Source organism: Ictidomys tridecemlineatus, chromosome 4 (genome assembly GCF_052094955.1).
Source record: "Ictidomys tridecemlineatus isolate mIctTri1 chromosome 4, mIctTri1.hap1, whole genome shotgun sequence".
Lineage (NCBI taxonomy): Eukaryota > Metazoa > Chordata > Mammalia > Rodentia > Sciuridae > Ictidomys > Ictidomys tridecemlineatus.
This window is the reverse complement of record NC_135480.1, coordinates 51242841-51261788: the sequence shown is the minus strand read 5'-3', so window position 1 is coordinate 51261788 and position 18948 is coordinate 51242841. Positions and strand designations below refer to the sequence as shown.

Here is an 18948-nt window from a genome sequence, read left to right as displayed (position 1 = left end):
ACTGGTTTCTTGGGTGTTAGTCTTTTGTTTGTTGATTGGTATTACCTTTTCATGATATTAGTCTTCTTTGGGTATTTTGTGTTTTTTTTTTTTTTTTTTTTTAACCAGGGATTGAACCACTAAGCCACATCCTCAGCCTTTATTTTGTATTTTATTTAGAGATAGGGTCTTACTGAGTTGCTTAGGGCCTTGCTAAATTGTTTTTTTTTTTAAACATTTTTTTTTTAGTTGTAGATGGACACAATACCTTTATTTTGTTTTTTTTTTTTTTTATTATTTTTTAGTTCTCGGCGGACACAACATCTTTGTTTGAATGTGGTGCTGAGGATCGAACCCAGGTCGCACGCATGCCAGGCGAGCTCGCTACCGCTTGAGCCACACCCCCAGCCCCTTGCTAAATTGTTGAACCTTCTCAGCCTCCCAAACTGCTGGGATTGTAAGTGTGCGTCATTGCGCCTGGCTTTGATTTTGTTTTTGTGTTGGTATTTCCTGTTTTATGTACATGATACCATTTCTGTTCAACATAGTTTGCTCTAGTGATTGTAAGGGAAGAATAAAATATAATCTTGGACAGGGTATGCCACTGGCTAGTGTTGTAGGTATGAAGTTAGGTTTCCTTTCCTGGACATAGCCTTCTGGGTTACTGCCTGGCTTATCTGCCCCAACTTTCCAGTCACTGTGCTAGCAAGGGATAAATACCTTTCTGGGGTACCCTTGGTTTTGAAGAGAGTGAATGGGGAAAGAAACCAATTGAACTAGAAGTTTCAAATTCCATTCTCCAACAGTTACCCTTTATTTTAGGACATATGTACTCCCTCCATTCTCACACCCCAACTCCATGTTTCTATCACTGCTGGTCCTGAAGTTTGACTGCTGTTTTGCCAATCAGATCTCATCTGTCCCCTATATTTCAGAAAACACTCAAAATTTCAAATTTGCTAGGAATCAGCTTAGGCTCCAATAATCTTGGACCATGCTAAATTATGTTGTTATATGGTATATAACAATGAATCCCAGTATTATGTATAATTATAATGTACCAATTACAAATATGGGAAAATAAATACATAAAAGCAACACTGCCCACCCCTGCAAAAAAAAAAAAAAAAATCTTGGGCGATACTTTTCTTTTTTTCTTAAAACAACTCAGTGCCATAATAACCTGATACACTCAGATCCATGGTTCAAGTCTCAATGTATTTTTTTTCCTGAACGAATTCTTCATTAACACACTTCTTTCACTATATTTCTTCTCTGAACTTTATACAGTTCCATGTGTACATCTTTATTGTTATTTACAAATGTTTATGTTCTTTCCCATTCAAATGTGAATAAAATTAACAAAAAGATATGCTCCCCAAAGGCCCATTAGTAATACTGGTGTGGCTGCCAAGTTGTTTCCTTTACATAATCTTGCTGAGAAGTAATTTCTTTGTATACTTTCTTAAAAATGAAAATTCTATATTGCCAAAATGTGGAAGTTATTATACAGACCAAGAATAAAAATGGTTTACCTTGACCTATCTATAAAGAAAATTAGGATGAACTATCCTATGAAAAACAATTAGAATGCAGGCAGATGGCTTATTCTATCCTTGAGAAAAAGACTTGTAACATTTTAGAAGAATTCTAGGAAAGTGTATTCTAGGAAACTTTATGCTGACAGAACATCATTCCTATGTATTTACCAGAAGAACAGATGAAAAATAAAATAAAAAGAATAGATGGAAACACTGTGGGTTTTGTTGGCAGATTATGACATGAAATCCCAGGTTTGCTACTCATTAGCTTTGTATAACTGGACCAGCAATTTGCCTGTAGGAGGTGCCTTCTAAAATGGCTCACAATGACTTCTGCCCCCGGTATTCATGCCTTTGTGCAATACACTCCCTCCTAACATGGGTTAGATACTGTGCTTTTTTTGTGTGTGGTGCTGGTGTTTGAACCAGGGCCTTGTGCATGCTAGGCAAGCACTCTACCAACTGAGCTATATCCCAACCCTGTGACTTACTTTTAATGAATAGCATATAACAAAACTGATGGCATGTCAACTCCAAAATTAGGTTACAAAATATTGACTTCAGTCTGACATTATTCAACTTGCTCAATTTGATAAAGCCAGCTGAGATGTTGTGAGCTGCCTACAGAAGTCCATGTGTCAAGGAATTTCCAACTTGTGAGAAACTAAATCTTGTGGGCAGGAGTGAGCTTAGAACATCCTTTGTTAGTGGAGCCTTGAAATAACTGCACTTCTGGCCAACACTTTCGTTACAGCTCGTGAGACTATAAAGCAAAATCTGAACTAAGCTGCATCTGATTCCTGACCTATAGAAACTATGAGATAATAACTGTTGATGATTCAAAGTCACTAGGTTTTAGGGTAATTTGTTATGTAATAGATGACTAAAGCCTTAGTTTTCTTATCTCTAAAATGGGGCTGATAGCCTACTGTGGGGAGCCACTCGGAATGACTCATGCTTTCCATCCTGAAGAGAGAGGCTTTGACTGGTCACTACATTTTGTAGTGACCTGAACATTGTCACAGTTCAGGAAGTTGAGGGCGTGTCTTCAGATGTAGTCATGTCACCCATGGGGTTCAGCTACACTCACCTATCCCTTTGTAATACTACCCCTTTGCCCTGTTTGGGATAGAATGTTTCATGGAAATGCCCTTTGTGTGTCCCCTTCTCTTGCTCTGGCTTTGGATGTGGCCTTCCTAGATGTCAGTCAACTCGCTGACAGCAGACATCATGAAGCTAGACTCAGCCCCCTGAAACCTGACCCCTTGCCTCATTTGAATGGTTTCTCCTCAATAAAAGGGTTCAGCATGTGCTCTTTCTGTGGACCCTTAAGGTCAGAGGAGCTGTCACAGGACCCAAAGAAAAAGATATCTCTGTCTCTTGTGTGATTATTTCACACAGCCCAGTTCACCTGGAGTGACCCTGAGTGTTTTAGTCGTGAGGAATGTGACAGCCTACCTCATAGAGTTGCTGTCATAATTAAATGATATCTGGCACCCAATATATGGTCAAAAAGAAAAAAGGATATTATTAACCAAGTTAACAGGATCTCTACCAGGCAATGTTGTGTTATAACACTGTTGGTATTAAAATAATGATTTTTAGTAATGAGATAGCACATTACATAATAATTTTACATAATAGGATTTCTTGTCTCAGAGAAGGCCTGTGAGTAAAATAGAATAAAATATTCTTAAAACAGATGAAGAAACTTAAGCAATGAAGATACTTAAGTACCTTGTACAAGTCTCCACAATTAGAAAGTATGAGAGCTGAGATTCAATCCTAGACCTTTTCACATCACTGTAATGCTGACATTTGACATTTTAGTAACCAACTATTAGGTATCAGACATTCTTCTAGGCCCAGAGAATACAGAGGCAAAGAAATCCGACATCCCTGCCCTCTTGAAGCTTATATTCGCTTTTATACTCTATTATAAAATTGGAAAAATGAATTTAAACATCATTAATTAAATCTTTCTTATGTGTAGTATGGATTTGTTTTTGGATATTTAATAATGCAGAAATGCATTACTCTATCATCAACTTTGTCTTGATTTGAGTCCATTTCGCTCACAGTGATATTATATAAGACAGAGGCATGGCTGGGTTTCAGTAATTCCTTGGCGAAATTCAAGACCACTATATTAAGATGATTTTGCCTATGGTAGTAGGAAACCAAACTTAAATTTTCTTAATAAAGGGCATTTACTGCCTATGTAACAACAACAAAAATAAAGGCAAGGCAGTGACCGATTGTTCTGGTATCTCATTAATTTTTTGGGTTGCCCTCTTATCCGTTGGCTTTATCCATAGGCTGGCAGCTAGGAAGCTGCAATATTCCAGCTCTTACACACATAGGATATTTATCTCTTCCTCAGAATGAAGAAACACCTTTTGAAAGCCTCCCCTAAATTGTCCTTGCTTTTTACTGGCCTGTATCAGGTCACCTGCTATTCCTGTGACCAGAGCAATACAATACTTTATTAGGCTTATCCAGGTTCTGAACAATTTTCTGTAAGGGCAATGGCATATACTCATCAATGTTTAACAGGGGCTATAAGCCAAGAATGGATCATGAAATTAATTTCTGGGTCCTAACCATCATTAAAAGTTACATATAGTATGTAAAATTCGAAATTAAATGTAAGGTTAGTAGTTTATTATTAGTATACATGCACACACTTGGGTCAAAATGTAGTGTTTCTTTTTGTGGATTATGGTAAAAAGCCAGTTTGAAACTACTGCCTCAAGGGTCTAATGCTCTACTGACTGAGCTAGCTGGGCCTAATGAAATGTTTTAGTTTCCTCTTCAATATTTTCTAAATCTAAAAAGTATGTCTCCCTTCCAAAAGTTCATCTTTCTTTCCATCCAGTAAGTATGCATGATGATGCAATTTATAAATTTTTTCTTTTGGCTAATAGAAAGTGTTGTGATAAAAGACTGAAAAAGCTTGTTTTATAAGAAAGTTCTATTTCAAATAACTGAGTATGTATCATCACTGTAATCTTCAGTTGTAAAAATATTGATCTTATGGATAAAAACTTTTAAGAGTTCATTCTAGTTCAATCCCTTTCGTTTACTAAATGAAGAAACTAAGGCCTAGAGAGGGAAATGAACTTATCTAAGGCATTAATTAGTTGCAGAATACAAATCTCTTGACACCCACTTTAGAATTCTTTCCATTGTACTCATTAACAGTTATACCAACTTTAAAAAACGAAATAAGCATAGATAAGTTCCAGAGGTACTTAGGTTTACATAGCTGATGGATTCTTGGCAACAGGGGAGATTAAATAAATGTTGACTTTGAAATCCATGATAGACAAAGTCTAGTTAATCACTGACTTTTCTGTTTAAGTAAAGCTAGGGGTCATGTTAATTTTCATAATAAAATATGAATTATATTTCACCTTAATACTTTACTTTTTAAGCTAAGATATAAAATTTACTAAGTACCTTTCACGATTAGATATTTGTGAAGTTTTACAAATGACCCAAAGAAGCCTTAGCTACCGAGAGCTTATGAGTGTGTTATTATTATGTGCAGTGGGGTAAAGAAAGTTGAACAAAAAAAAACATATTCATTAAAGCCAATTACTTGAAATACAGGGAATAAGGTTAGAGTCCTTTGGGATTGGGCACATCAGAACTTTACTGTTTCATTGATAGGCAAGGAGGGTAGCTATCACTTGAGGGTGCCTCACGAATATCAGTTAGACCCAAATAGCTCTTCTATTATTCAGTGAAATGTCTCTCATTTCTTCTCTAATAGTAGTTCTTTTTTGTGTGAAAAGTTTTCAGAGAATTCCTGCTAGCTCCAGTTAGAAGCTCTAGTGTCAGTCTTGGGGATGCTGTCTGGCAGAAGGGTAACCAAAGGACTGTTAGTAGGATGGCAGTGCTGCTTTGCTTTTTATAGAAGAGAAAGCCAATTCTGAAGGGCAGGTTGTGTTAAACATAACCTGAAAAGAATATTGTTTCTGGATTCTATCATGGTAACTATACTAGGTTAAATTAGATAGTTGCTGTCAGGAAGTAGACTTACCTATCATACAGCAGGTACCAGACCCACCTTTAGGTTCTAAAACCCTGTTCTTACTAGCCTCACAACCCATAGGAAAGTCCTGGTAAATTATAAACAAGTGGAATTGGCATCAAAGTTGGGTAGCATCAGCAATATCTAGTAATAGACGACAGGATCCCAATTGTGATTGGATTTAAGTGTAGGAATCTATAGATTCCCAGAGGAGGATGTTAGAAGAAAAAGATTGGAACATAAGAGAGCTCATCTTAAGAGGATGACATCCTGAATAGAGGATACTGCCTATCTAATCAAGAGCTCAGGTTCCGCAGTTGCATGGAGTCTAGTGATCAGACTTCAGGTCTGAGCCAGACAGACATGGCACTGAACAAACTTCTCAATCTAGGGCATATTTAATTCTGGAGTTAGTACATAAACAGTATTGTATGTATGAGCAGTTATGATGTACCTTTCTGGGAAATTTACTTGATAGCAATTTAATCCATATTCTTACATGAAAATAGGACTCATATAATTTATACATGACATTCATGTTTATCAAAAATTAGACAGCTAATTTTGGATGAATTCAGAAGAAAACAGATTTCAAAAAAAAAATCCAGATTTTAGTAAGGAGTTTTAGGTTATACACCTAAGTCACTCTTTGATGGTATCAGAAAAGTCTGCAAGGTAATGACTGAAAAAAATTCCATCTTTGGAAAGACTTATTTTAAACTAAATTTCACTTACTGTATGACCTTGGGTAAGTTCAAAATTACCTAAATCCCAAGGATTGTAAAGATTACTGATAATATACAAAGCCCCTACTAAAGCACCCGACAATAAAAAGGTATTTAATAAGGTGACAGGGAAAAAGCCTGGGCTAGAAATGTTTAATCTTATTGCCTTGGTCAGGATAGGTCCTATGGCCAGGGAAACTGTTGAGTCTCTAGAGAATAAAAACTCAGAAGGGTGAAGTGAGTCAAATTTAACTGGAACATAGTTAGATGTGGTGGAGAAGTAACATAAGTTGTACACTTACTCCTGATCACCCACTGTGGGAGTTTTATATATAGTCTCATCCAATCTTCAAAAGAGACAATTATAACCTTATAGATAACTGAGGTTTAAGAAAGTTCAGAATGGTGTAGTCAGCTGGTTAAATAGTGGAGTAGGCTAGGTTTCAATAAGGTTAAATAAATAATGGCTCTTGACCACAGGAGCAACACAAAATATTTAACATTCAGATGGTGGGCCTGTGTTGTATCATGTGATAGGGGAAAAGTAGTCCAGACAGCAGGAGCCTTTTATAGTATTACAAGAATAAACTGATAAGGAGTTAAAGTTTAATCATCTTCAAGTACTATTCAGAGAAGTCTCATTAATTTAGAATACAGTATATGGAATTTGCAATAATCTATTTGGAACTGGAAACAAAATATCTGAAAATATTCTCCCTACTTCTTTTCCTCTTCCTCAATAGTGCAGCTTGAATCACATAACTATGACATTCTTCAGTGACTTCTGCATAATGACCACACCGAATTCTAGTTAACAGAATAACTGAAAACAAAAACAAAACTAGAGTAGCACTGCATACTGAAAAGCAAATAGGAGTCTATCAGAAAGCAAGATGGAGATGAAATAGTTTTTTTAGACCTGAAAACATGCAACAGTGTGATTTGTTTAAAGAGTGGCAAGATGTTCCATGGGGCTAGAGAGTTGCAAGGAAAGCATGGCTAGAAAAATGGGTAGGGATGAGATAGATCCTGAGGAGGAATGTTATTATGAGGAACTGGAATTTTATCTTGTGGACCATCATTTCCCAGTTAAGATCAGAGATATCCTTGAGATTACAATGTCAAAAAAAAAAAAAAATGCCAACAAGTACGTTTATTTTTTTTTGATTCTTTAGTTTTCTTAACATCTATGTAGTATAAAAAATCTTGAATAACTTCATTTAAGATCTCAAATACTAGAGATGAAGTAAATCATCTTTTATTTTCATGTTACATTTGGTTATCAAGGGACATGCAAAACTTTCCAATTTTAATGAGAACAGTGTTTTTGTGTCTTTTTATCACATATCCGTTTAATATTAGGTGTAATATTACTAAGTCGGATCCGCATGTGAGGTGCAGCATCAAGTCTTTTCCTATATTTTGTTTTTGTTGCAGCATAATATGAAAACCCTGTTTCACACAGGTGCATTGTTGCAAAAGGAAGAAGTACACGAACTGCACGCCTTGCAACGCTTGGATATTCTTGAATTAGGCTACTCCAAAAATCATTTAGTGAAAGTTCACTGAAATTTTGTTTCACCTGAGAATCAGATGTTAAATCAATTAGGCTCTCATAATCTCGTGCTACTAATGAAGCTGGTTTAACAGTTACTGTAAATGGATTTCTAACCCAAGCATTATTGTCATTTGTTACAGGAAAATATTTTAGAAGAGCAGAGCGCAAACCCCTTAGGTGCTGTACAATGGCACTGCAAATATCTTTATCAACTGTAGAATTAATTTCAGTCAAAAAGTCACTGAGCGTAGGAAAACAATCAAAGTTTTCTTCTTCTACAGATGAAGCCCAAAATTCTAATTTTCTTAACAATGATGACATTTTATCAAACACTGTAAAAACTGTCACATTTTTCCCTTGCATTGACAGATTAACCTCATTTAATTTAGTAAAAATATCTGCAAGATATGCAAGTCTTAGCAGCCAGGATGAATTTGTTATACAATCAGATAGTCGAAAAGCAGAATCCATGAAAACCAGTAGTTCACGCCGAAGCTCAAAAAGTCTTACAAGAACTTTACCTCGCGAAAGCCACCTTACCTCTGTATTTAGAAGAAGTGCTGTGTGCTGAGCACCCATTTCTTCACATAAAATTTTTAGTAGTCTGGATTGATGTGGTCGAGCTTTAATATAATTGATGATTTGTACTGCTTGATCTAGCACATTTTTTAGAGATGTAGGCATTACTTTAACTGCTAGTGCATGTCGATATAATAGGCAGTGACTACTAGTGCTTTCAGGAGCCACATATTTTATCAAGGTGACAGCCTCAGCAATTTTCCCGTCTACTGCCCTAGAAGCATCACTACAAACATCGACACATTTTTCCCATTCAATTTCATGTTTTTGCATAAAACTGTTGATGCAGTTGAATATTTCTTCACCAGTAGCATTACTTTGCAAAGATTCACATAAAAGTAAATCTTCCTCAATAGACTTATTAAACCTATAACGAATAAACACAAGCAGCACAGCAAGTCCTGAAACATCAGCTGATTCATCTAGTTGTAGTGAAAACCCATCACATATTTTCAGTCTACAAACAAGCTCTTCTTCAATATCAGCAGCCAGATCCTTAATTCTTCGAGCAACAGTACTGTTTGATAGTTGTACTGCATCTATTTTTTTACTATATTGTTCGTCAAACATTCGCATCACTACATCTTTTGCACAAGGTTTGATAAGCAATTCTCCAATAGTATGAGCCTCTCCACTCAGGGCTATATGGTAACTTACATTGTATGATGCCTCTGTAGCACTTTCATTATCTGTATTGACAATTTTAGGTGCTGGGGGTTTATTATTTTCAGGTGAATCAAGATGCTGCTTGAAAAAGCTTATATCTTTGTCTTTATATGCGGCATGTTTAGTTTCCAAATGTCTTCGAAGCTTACTAGGAGCTAAAGAGCTATTTGATAAAATTTTTTTACATAATACACACTGAGCATGAGGCGCATCTCTATTTCCAAAGTAAGTAAATCCAAAAGACAAGTAACTTTCATCATATTTTCTTCTTTTTGGTTTTTTACTAAATGTTATTTTGTTGGAATTAGACATAAATTTGACCCTGGAAAGCTCACCTTCTGATTTTTTAGAAACCGAAGGCTGCAACTGTTCATCTTCATTTTGTAATATTCCAACCTTTTGATCATTTGATTCAGATACAATTTGGTAACAAAAAGATTCTACTTCTTGTTTAAGATTTCCTTGTTTCAGCAAAAGATCCATGGGCAATGAATTTGTGGTACAAAACATGGTTAATTTAGAATAAACATTGAGTATCACAAATGTGTTGAAATTATAAGACAGGATACAAAGAGGACGAGAGATGATACACAGTAACACATCAGTTAATTTGTAAATGCTGCCTATGCATCAATGCGCAGATGGAACATCACACGTTCGTTTATCAGGTGATCTCTCATGCGACTTCCTGGTGCTCTCAGGTATGGCACACCTTTCTTAAAAGGTAGATTATCACATAAAAATAAAAGCTATAGAAATGAGTTTAGTAGTATTTAACTTATATTTAAATAAATTTACATTAAAATAAACTATTAAAATTATTGCTAGTAGCAATCTTTTTATCAAAACTTGGAATATTAACATGCTATAAAAAGCCTGAGGATCGTTGAACAAAGATATAATAGTTAATAAGATTATTTCTAAGGTTGGTGAACATTTTGGAAAGGGCTGTATAGTAAATATTTTTGGTTTTGTGGGCCATAGCCTTTGTTGTACTACTCAACTCCCTAACTGTAGCATGACTGCAGCCATAACCAATACACAAAAGAATGGGCATGGGTGTGTTCCAATAAAACTTTATGTTCAAGAACAAAGAGCACAGGCCATAATTTACCAATCCCATCTCATGGTTTATCTTGGAATCTCTTTAGTTTTACTAATGGCCTTAGATGTACTAAGTGTTGATATAATCATACATCCAAAGTCTCTCTTTAGGGCTGGCAAAAATTCTCATGAGCTATATCAAAAACATTCACTGTTCAGGCCTGGGGTTGTGGCTCAGTGGTTGAGTACTTACCTGGCATGTGTGAGGCACTGACTGGGTTTGATCCTTGGCACAACATAAAAATAAATAAAGGCATTTAAGTCTATCTACAACTTAAAACAAAAAAACAAAACAAAACAAAACAAAAAACACTGTTGAAAGCATTGCAAGACAGAGTTCTACTGTATCCTGTATATTATGTGTTCACAATGAACTATAGACCAAAAATTAGGTATTATTTCTCTGGACTTAAAAAATTACATATATGTTTACATTACCTAACTTAAGACTCAAAGTAATGTGTGTGTGTGTGTATATATATGTGTGTGTATGTATGTGTGTGTGTATATATATATATATATATATATATTTTTTTTTTATGGATACAATATCTTTATTTTTATGTGGTGCTGAGGATTAAACCCAGTGCCTCCTATGTGCAAGACAAGCCCTCTACCACTGAGTTACAACTCCAGCCCCCCAAAGTAATGTATATTTTTATTGACTATTCTGGATTCCATTATACTATAGGTGAAAACCCAACGAGGAACTAAAGAAAACGTAAACTCTCATTTTAAAAGGTTTCTTCTCATATAGTAAAAAGCATAATTGAAAGAGTAATACAAACTTAAGAACCTCTAATAAATACTATTTTTTAAAGTTAAACTTTGTAACTTAAAACATACAAATTGTGTCTATAAAAATGTACCTATTTTGATTTAAACTTTATAATCTTGGTCACAGAATAAGCCTTATAATCTCATGTTAGATCCTGAATCAAAATGCTAGTGGGTAAGATACCTGAAATGAGGAGTACTCCCTTCTGCAATCACACTCTCCACCTTGGCAGCTTGAAATGTAGACTCTTCAAAAGAATAAAATTAAGGGATGGGGTGGAAAGGGGAGTAACCAAAAGCCTAAAATGAGAAAAATTAAAATTAGACATTGCAACAAGCAGAATTAACTACAAATTTCTAAGATGAGCATTCATCACAATAAATTTTAGATCTAGGCAGTACTAACGGTTCTTCACTGCAATGTTGCTCTTGGACTGAAACAGAAGATGCCTAGCATCTAGCAAAGTAAAACTGAATATTTTCATCTTCTTTAATACTGTGGCAATTTCACCGCTTTGAAATGCTTCCCTACCCATTGACTTCAAAAAAATACATCAAAAACAAAACCACCAGCTGGAGATATAACTCAATTGGTAGAGTGCTATCCTAGCATGCATAAGGCCCTGGGCTCAATCTCCAGCACCACCAAAAAACAAAAACAAACAAAAAACAGCCCCCCCCCAAAAAAAACTAGGAAAACTGAACTCAAGAAAAGCCTCTTCTTAATGTCTCTAAAATGAAGCACCAAATCTAACATGGAATTATACACAGAAGTGTTATATGAAATATAACAATTAGTTTTGTCCCCTCAACAAGCAATTTCTCAAGGCTATTAAGGTTTATTGAGCAATCATTATTTACTATGTGCAAGTAGCTGTGCTCAAATTCTAATACAGATCAGTTTGTCTAATCCTCAAACAAGAGCCAGGGGCTCTCAACTCCACTTTATCAACAAGGAGGAGTTAAGTATCTACTAAGTTAACACATCTTCTAAGAACCAAGAACAAAGTCCCAAAAGTTTGACTACATAGCCCACATGCCTAGCTTGTTCTTTTAATTCCCTAAGCACCAAAAGAAAAAAAAAAAAAAAAAGGACCAGGAGTTGGGCTATAACTGCCAGGAAGTCAACAGCTGGAAACTGGCAGCAGCACAAAAATCCTATTTCTTATTGAAAATAAAAGCGCAGATTCTTTCAGTTTCAATTTGGATTTAGCCAGAGACCTCCGTGGAGCGGCGGGGTTATCTGGGGTTAGGATGCCTCTCCCTCGCCGTCAGAAGACACCCAAGAGCACGAAGCCTCGTTTTCATAGGAGGGCCTCATCCCTAGCTCTACAGAGGGGCTTCCCCAAAGCACCTGAAGACAAAGAATCTTTACTCCCTTGAGGAAAGTTTTCATTCCACTCCCTGAAAAGGCGGGAAAACGTCTCTCTTCCTCTGACTAAACTGACAGGTAAGGCACCCTGTCGCATCCACCCGCAGGCGGTTCCAGCTGTGAACACCCCCCTCGGGGCAGGAGAGCAGGCCAATCACAAAGGCTAGGCTGGAGTGCGTGAGGGCAGCTCTGCCGGCACCTACGTGCTTTTCTACACCGTTACCTCGACGTGTGGCCGGGCCAGCCACCCTCGGCGCCTCCCTGTCACAGGTGCGCGCCGCCCGCAGACCACCCCGTCTGGGGGCGTGCTTCCTGTCCCTGCCCACCCTCGCCTCAGGACTTCTCTCGCGTCCCTGACGGTCGCCTCCGCTAACGACCACATGAATTCGTTTCGGCATCCAACGCCTTCCCTCTACTGCCTCTCCAGCTGCGTTGGAGAGAACGGCCTTGGCCGCGGCTGGGCTGCACAGCAGCGCCGCGGTCCCCAGCTGTGCCTGCGACCGCCATTTTAGACAGCTCAAGGCAGCGGCCATTTCAGAGCGCGCCGTTCAGCCGCGGTTGGCGCCTCTGCTTCTCACCTTCACCGAGGCCTGAAGGGGGTCAAGAGCCAGTCGTCGCGGACTGGAGGGAGGAGGGAGGGGGAGGGGGGCAAAAAACAAAACAGAGGAAAGAAGGATGCGGGGACGGGGTGATGCTCTCAGATCAGGGATACCGCCTATGCCACCTCCATTGAGATCCGATTCGCTGCTGGCGCGGTCCTGGTCTGAAGATAAATTTAGCACTCTAGAGCAGCCGAACCCTGAGGTCTCCAGGAGCGACTCCGCCGCTGCCCAATCAGCGGCAGAGTTTCTCCCCGTCACCAATCCGCGCTGAGCAGCGGGGCGGGACTAACGGAAAGGACCAGGCTGGGTTGCGTCGCTACCCGGCCAACGCTGGGATGGTGAGATAGCGGTGCGGCCGGGCGTGAAGCGATTGTTCTCAAACTTCCCTGGCCTGCGGACGGCTCGAGCTCTAGTTTAGAATGCAGATTCCAGGGTGCAGCCAGATAGAGTTGATGACCTGTCGGACTGGAGCGGCCGGGAATCTGCATTTTCATCGGCCTGGGTCGGGGTGATGAGTGTGGATCTGCTGCGGCCCCGAGAGCGCGCAGGTCTTCTCCACCGCTTTGTTCCCCCAGGCCGCGCCCCAGGCCCAGGACGTGCGCCCGCTGTCTTTTTACCTGGCTTTCCCGCAGGAATCTGGGAAGAAACTCCCCTGCTCGCTCCTCGGCCCCACACCCGACGTCGGCGTGTCGGGGCCGGGCACAGCCGAGACAGCCAGGATGGCGGGGAGGCCCAGGTGGGCTCGGGCCTCGGGGTACTGTCCCGCTGTCCACTGTCCGCACCTCCCACTAGCGGCCGACCCTCCCAGGAATTCTCATTTTGCGGGCTGCTCTCCCGTTTTAAAAAACAGCATCGCCAAAGGCTACAGGCTGCCCTTCCATTTTTCTGGGAGATTCTTGGAGCCTTGGAGCCTTTCCCAAATTGGCCTCTTGAAACGAATATGGGTGGGGTTGGTAAAGTACAGTAGTGTTAACTGTGGGTCCCGTTCGCAGTATTTTAAGCTTTTGAGGCTCCATGGAAATGACTTAATGAAAATTGGATCACAATTTTAAACACTACCTACGCGACAAAATAGTCCTAACTTGGGGTCAAAAGCTAGGGCAGCTTCTGTTTTTCTTAATGTACTTCTTTGATATGTGATCGAACATTTTAGGTGCTGAAAGGGGCCTAACCCTAAACACAATTTTCAGAACTGTGTGGATTATTGCCTAGGATTGACATTTAGTTCCAAATGTTTTAAAGACCTTTTCAACATGTTCATCTTGCTCTGTAGTAGGCTGTCCATCTGTTATCATTATTATTTTAAAATTCCTTTTAAATTAATTCCATTTTAATGGAGATGATTTTTGAGAAGGGGGCATTGTTTTACTTCGAAAGAATCTAATTTTGCCATTCCAGGAGTTATATAGCTTCAGAACAATATTGGAATGCTATATTTTTGTGTTTTATATTTTAAAAAGCCCTTTAGGTGTATGCTCCCCTTGTAATCCTTAGAACATCTAGTTTATGTCTTCATGAATTGGGAAACCCAAAACATTAAACTGGTAGGGAAAATAGTGTTTGAAATAAATTCAGCCAATGGGGCTGAGGATAGAGCACAATGGTAGAACACTTGTCAAGCATGTGTGATATGGTGGGTTCAATACCCGGTACCATCAAAAATAAAACAAATGAGCCAGGCACTCCAAATGGTAAAGTTGAATAAGTTTGACCAAAATATAGGACTTCACTAAAATTTGAAAAGGCTGATAATTAAGGGTCTTTATTATCTAAAGACTTTTTCTTTAATTGCTTTGTAAAATTATAAAATGTTGGTTGATAAGACATATAAAATATGCACAAATAGAACTCAGATCAATGATGATTATAGTTAGCATTTATTGAGTACATAATATGAGCCATTTTATACACTTTTTAATGTATTAACTTATTTACTCTTCAAACCTTAAGATCAGACCTTTTTTACAGGTAAGGACATTGAGCATAGAGAGGTAAATAACTTAAGTTCCCAAAACTAATTATTAGTAGAGACTATTAAGGGCAATGTTGTTTGTGGGAACCATAAGCTGTATGCATGCACAAATTTAATTTATGTAGGGAAGAAAATCATTGTGAATAAGATTACAGTCGTATATTGGGTGAACAGGTAGATACTCATTGTAATAAAGGAACTTGGTTTGTTAACCTGGATTAGTGACAATTTTCAACTAATATTCCAGATTTGTAGTCTTGGTTGCTGTAGGACATCTGAGATGGCAATTCTTGATTGCTTGCTTTAGTTTCTATTGTAGTTCGGTTTTACAGAAGCAGATAATTAGACACGAAGCTCTGGAGCCAGTATTGTGGGTCATAGTGTCCCATCCCAGGTCTTTATACCTCTTCCTTGTACCCTCCCTTTGTTAGTAGAAGTGGGCTACCTTGGGAAGGGTGAGACTGCTGCTGTGCACGTCCTGAAAAAGTTAGCTGGAGGACACCTGCTGATCACAATACCTGTCCCCAAGCAGGTTAGCAAGTCCTTTCTTGAAGGAGGATTGGGGTGGCAACATCTCCATGTCTACCACAGTTTGTAATCTTTAATGTAAAGATGTTAGAATCATATAGTTTCATGATTTCTGTGAACGTTGAATTATTGTAGCGATGTGTGCTTCATCAGCTATTGAAATGTATGAAACATTTGAGAGAATTTTGCACATGTATATTAGTATTAGATTTGCTGGAGTTACATAAATGCTTATGGATTTCACTGGTTAGGTTTTGTAATTGTAGTTTAAAATGTCTTAGAAAAATTTGATTAATTGAATATGCAAATCATTAAATATTTTAAGGAGTATTTAGTCTGTTTAGTTTGTGAATTAGCAGAGCATAAGTGAAAGTGTCTATATTTTTATGGAAAGATTATGAGATTTATAGGCAGACTAATAGCATTTATAAATTAAGATTAATGACTTAAGAAATTCAATTTTGGCTGGGTGCAGTGGCACATACCTATAATCCCAGTGGCTTGGGAGGCTGAGACAGGAGGATTGTGGGTTCAAAGTTAGCCTCAGCAAGAGTGAGGCACTAAGCAACTCAGTGAGCCCTGTCTCTAAATAAAATACAAAATAGAGCTGGGGATGTGGTTCAGTGGTCGGGTGTACTTGAGTCCAATCCCTATTACTGCCCTTCCCCCCCAAAAAAAAGCAAGATAATTTTAACATTTTGCTATTAATAAGAAAACTAATCATGTTTTTTCTTTTATGGATTTTCTTTCTTCACTCACAGGACTTTGACAATTTCCTCTATGTTCAATGATTCTTATAATTATCACTCAAACCCTGATTTCCCACTTGAATTTCAGTTCTTATTTTCAAGTTCAAATTTTCATGCTCTATGTTAATATATATATATATCAATAGCTTCGATTCAGCATGTTAATTCTCTCCCAATACTTATGCTCAGTGAACCAATGGCCTTGACTTTGTTAAATATTTTTTTTATTCTTTTAAAATCCCAAACTAGCAAACTTGACTCATCTGTATTCTGTACATACAGGCATTAAATTGTTACTTTTTTGCTAATGTTTTTAATGTTCATCCTCCCCTCCACAATTCTTGCCTATTGCCTAGATCAGGCTGAAGAAAAGATTCCTTCTAAATGATCACCACAGTCTTATTATCTTCCTCTTTTCATTTAACCAGTTTTGCATATCAATCTTCCATATTTTAGAATTTTCAGTGACACAATAATTCTCCTATGTCATGTCAAAGAACTTACAAATTTTAGAGCCTAAGAAAATATAAAATATAATGTTTTAGTCAGCTTTGTATCACTATGATCAAAAGACCTGACAAGAACAACTTGAGGAGAAGTTTATTGTGGTTCACAGTTTCAGAGGTTCAGTTCATGGTTAACTGACTTCATCGCTCTATGCCCAAGGTGAGACAGAACATTCTGGTTGCCTGGCATGGTGGAGAAAAGCAGCTGAGGACAAGTCAGCCAGGAAACCAGAAAGAGAGAGAGAGAGCTCTGCTCACCAGGGACAAAATATAAACCCCTAAACAATGTCCCTTAATGACCTACTTCCTTTAGGCACACCCTTCTTGCCTGCAGTTACCACACAGTTAATCCATATCAGTGGATTAATCCACAATTAGGTTTTAACTCTCATAATCTAATCATTTCACCCCTGAACATTCTTGCATTCTCTCATACCTAAGCCATAACAATGTAATTCAATCCCTCTTTTCCTTAGTTTTATGGAAGAATGAATCCCAGAGCTATCACATGACATTGATAATTGGTGACAATACTGGAGTTGATCTTAAGGTGTATATAGACCATGTCTTTGAATTCCTTTTTATCTCAATTGTACTGGGTGTTAAATTGTTCATTAAGTAGAACATCTAATATTTATTGATAAGTAAATTAAGCCATCTCTGACTCCCTGTTAATAAGTTCCTTTTTAAAAAGATGTAAATTTAATTTAAACAGTCATAAGCAAAAAAGTTAATTTCCTAGCTCACAAATAAAAGTCCATTAGTAGAAGCATGGGAGGATTCAATGGCTCAAATGATTTCTGTTTGGTTCTGTCTCTTGATAGGCCCTCTCTCTGTGGCAGTATGATGACCTGTGGTCAAGATATCCCAGAACTTACAGGAAGAAAGCATTCTCCCTAGCAGGATTGGGAGAAAGGTTTCCAGAAAGGACTTTCACTCATTTTGGGTTTTATGAGTCTGTGAATGAAACACTGTACAGAGAAGGAGTACTCTGAGCAGCCAACCTGGGACACATATCTCCTTCAGAGTTGAGAAAATGAGTTTATTCTGATCTACCACCAGAATCCCATGGAATAGATGAGAGATAAGTGCTTAAAAAGAAGAGATTTTAGAAAAGTGGGAGATAAGCACTAAATTTACTTTTCTTGTCCCTAATATCTGAACAGCCACCAAAAAATCCTCCATTGTTGGATCTCTGGGATCTACTTTCTCTCTTTGATTCTACTATCAACAATTTAATCCTACTGTCAATCTCTTAATCAATCTTTTGGCTACCAGCCACTCTCTATAAAATTTATCCTATACACAGATAAGCATCTTAAAGAGGTTAAAGTCATTTCCTTATTCAAAGTTATCCCCTTTGTTGGGTGATTAACTCCTTAGCTTGGCATTCAAGGTTTTCAGAAACTGATTAACATTTTTTGATTTTCAGTTTTACAACACCAGATGCAGTAGGTGGGAATGGAGGTGAGGAGTTGAAGGACTGTCTGGAACACCTGCTCTTCAGCTAGTGGTCTTGTGATATGGAGGTTAGGTGTTCTGACTCAAAGGTACAAGCTTGGGGTATTCATTTTGTTGTTTTGTTTTTAATTTTAATTATATCCCAGCAATATAAGCATAGATCCTAACAGCAGTACTTGAAAGGATTGACTACAACAAGAAAAAAATTCATTGGCTTCTTTTTCAGATGCAATCTTTTTTTTTTAATAGATGAACACAATATCTTTATTTTATTTATTTTTATGTGGTACTGAGGATCCAACCTAGTGCCTTACCATGGTAGCAAGCGTTTTACCACTGAGCTACAACCCCAGCCCCCAGATGCAATCCTTTGTAACATTTTATTCCATATTTCTCAATATTTTATAGTAACTCTTCTCACACAATCTATCATCATTCTGACCCCAAATCTATTTGACTGAAAATTTGTAAAGCCCTCAGTTCACTGGCTCAGTCCTTCAGTGTTCCAATCTCAACCTGAGAAAATAATCTGATTGTCCCAAGTTGTTTTCTCATCAGGCCATGGACCACTGGCTCAACTTTGAGTGGGCTGCTCCTAGTCAAGTCTCTACCCTGAACTATTGTCAGGGTTGGCACAAGGTGGTAGGAACTCTAGGGTGGTTAATCATTTGATACCTGATTGTAGCTAACCTCACAGATTGAAGCATTTAATTCAACTACAGCTATCTACTAGCAGTTCTTACTGTTTGAGGCTAGAAACTTAGAGACTACATTTCCCAAAAGACCTTAC

At 38.0% G+C, this 18948-nt stretch overlaps 1 protein-coding gene and 1 long non-coding RNA gene across 6 annotated transcripts in view; one reads left to right on the top strand and one right to left on the bottom strand.

Moving 5' to 3' along the window:
- The window catches only part of Zbed5 (zinc finger BED-type containing 5), a 33770-nt gene extending 20609 nt beyond the window's left edge, over positions 1 to 13161 (bottom strand). The window contains exons 1-3 of one of the 5 annotated variants that reach the window (XM_021727361.3): positions 11153 to 11267; positions 10385 to 10417; positions 7527 to 9803 (exon numbers count right to left, since the gene is read on the bottom strand). In XM_021727361.3, coding sequence (XP_021583036.1) covers positions 7594 to 9597 — 2004 coding nt within the window. In that variant the 5' untranslated portion in view covers positions 9598 to 9803; positions 10385 to 10417; positions 11153 to 11267 and the 3' untranslated portion in view covers positions 7527 to 7593. Of the gene's footprint in view, positions 1 to 7526; positions 9804 to 10384; positions 10704 to 11152; positions 11269 to 12918 lie in introns of those variants that run through there. The other 4 variants (XR_013437762.1, XR_001229797.4, XM_005326797.4 and 1 more) reach the window with 4 other exon arrangements.
- LOC144377098 (uncharacterized) overlaps positions 11264 to 18948 on the top strand; it is a 62012-nt gene continuing 54327 nt past the window's right edge. Inside the window, exon 1 of the long non-coding RNA XR_013437763.1 lies at positions 11264 to 12418. This is a non-coding gene — a long non-coding RNA (uncharacterized LOC144377098). The remainder of the gene's footprint in view (positions 12419 to 18948) is intronic.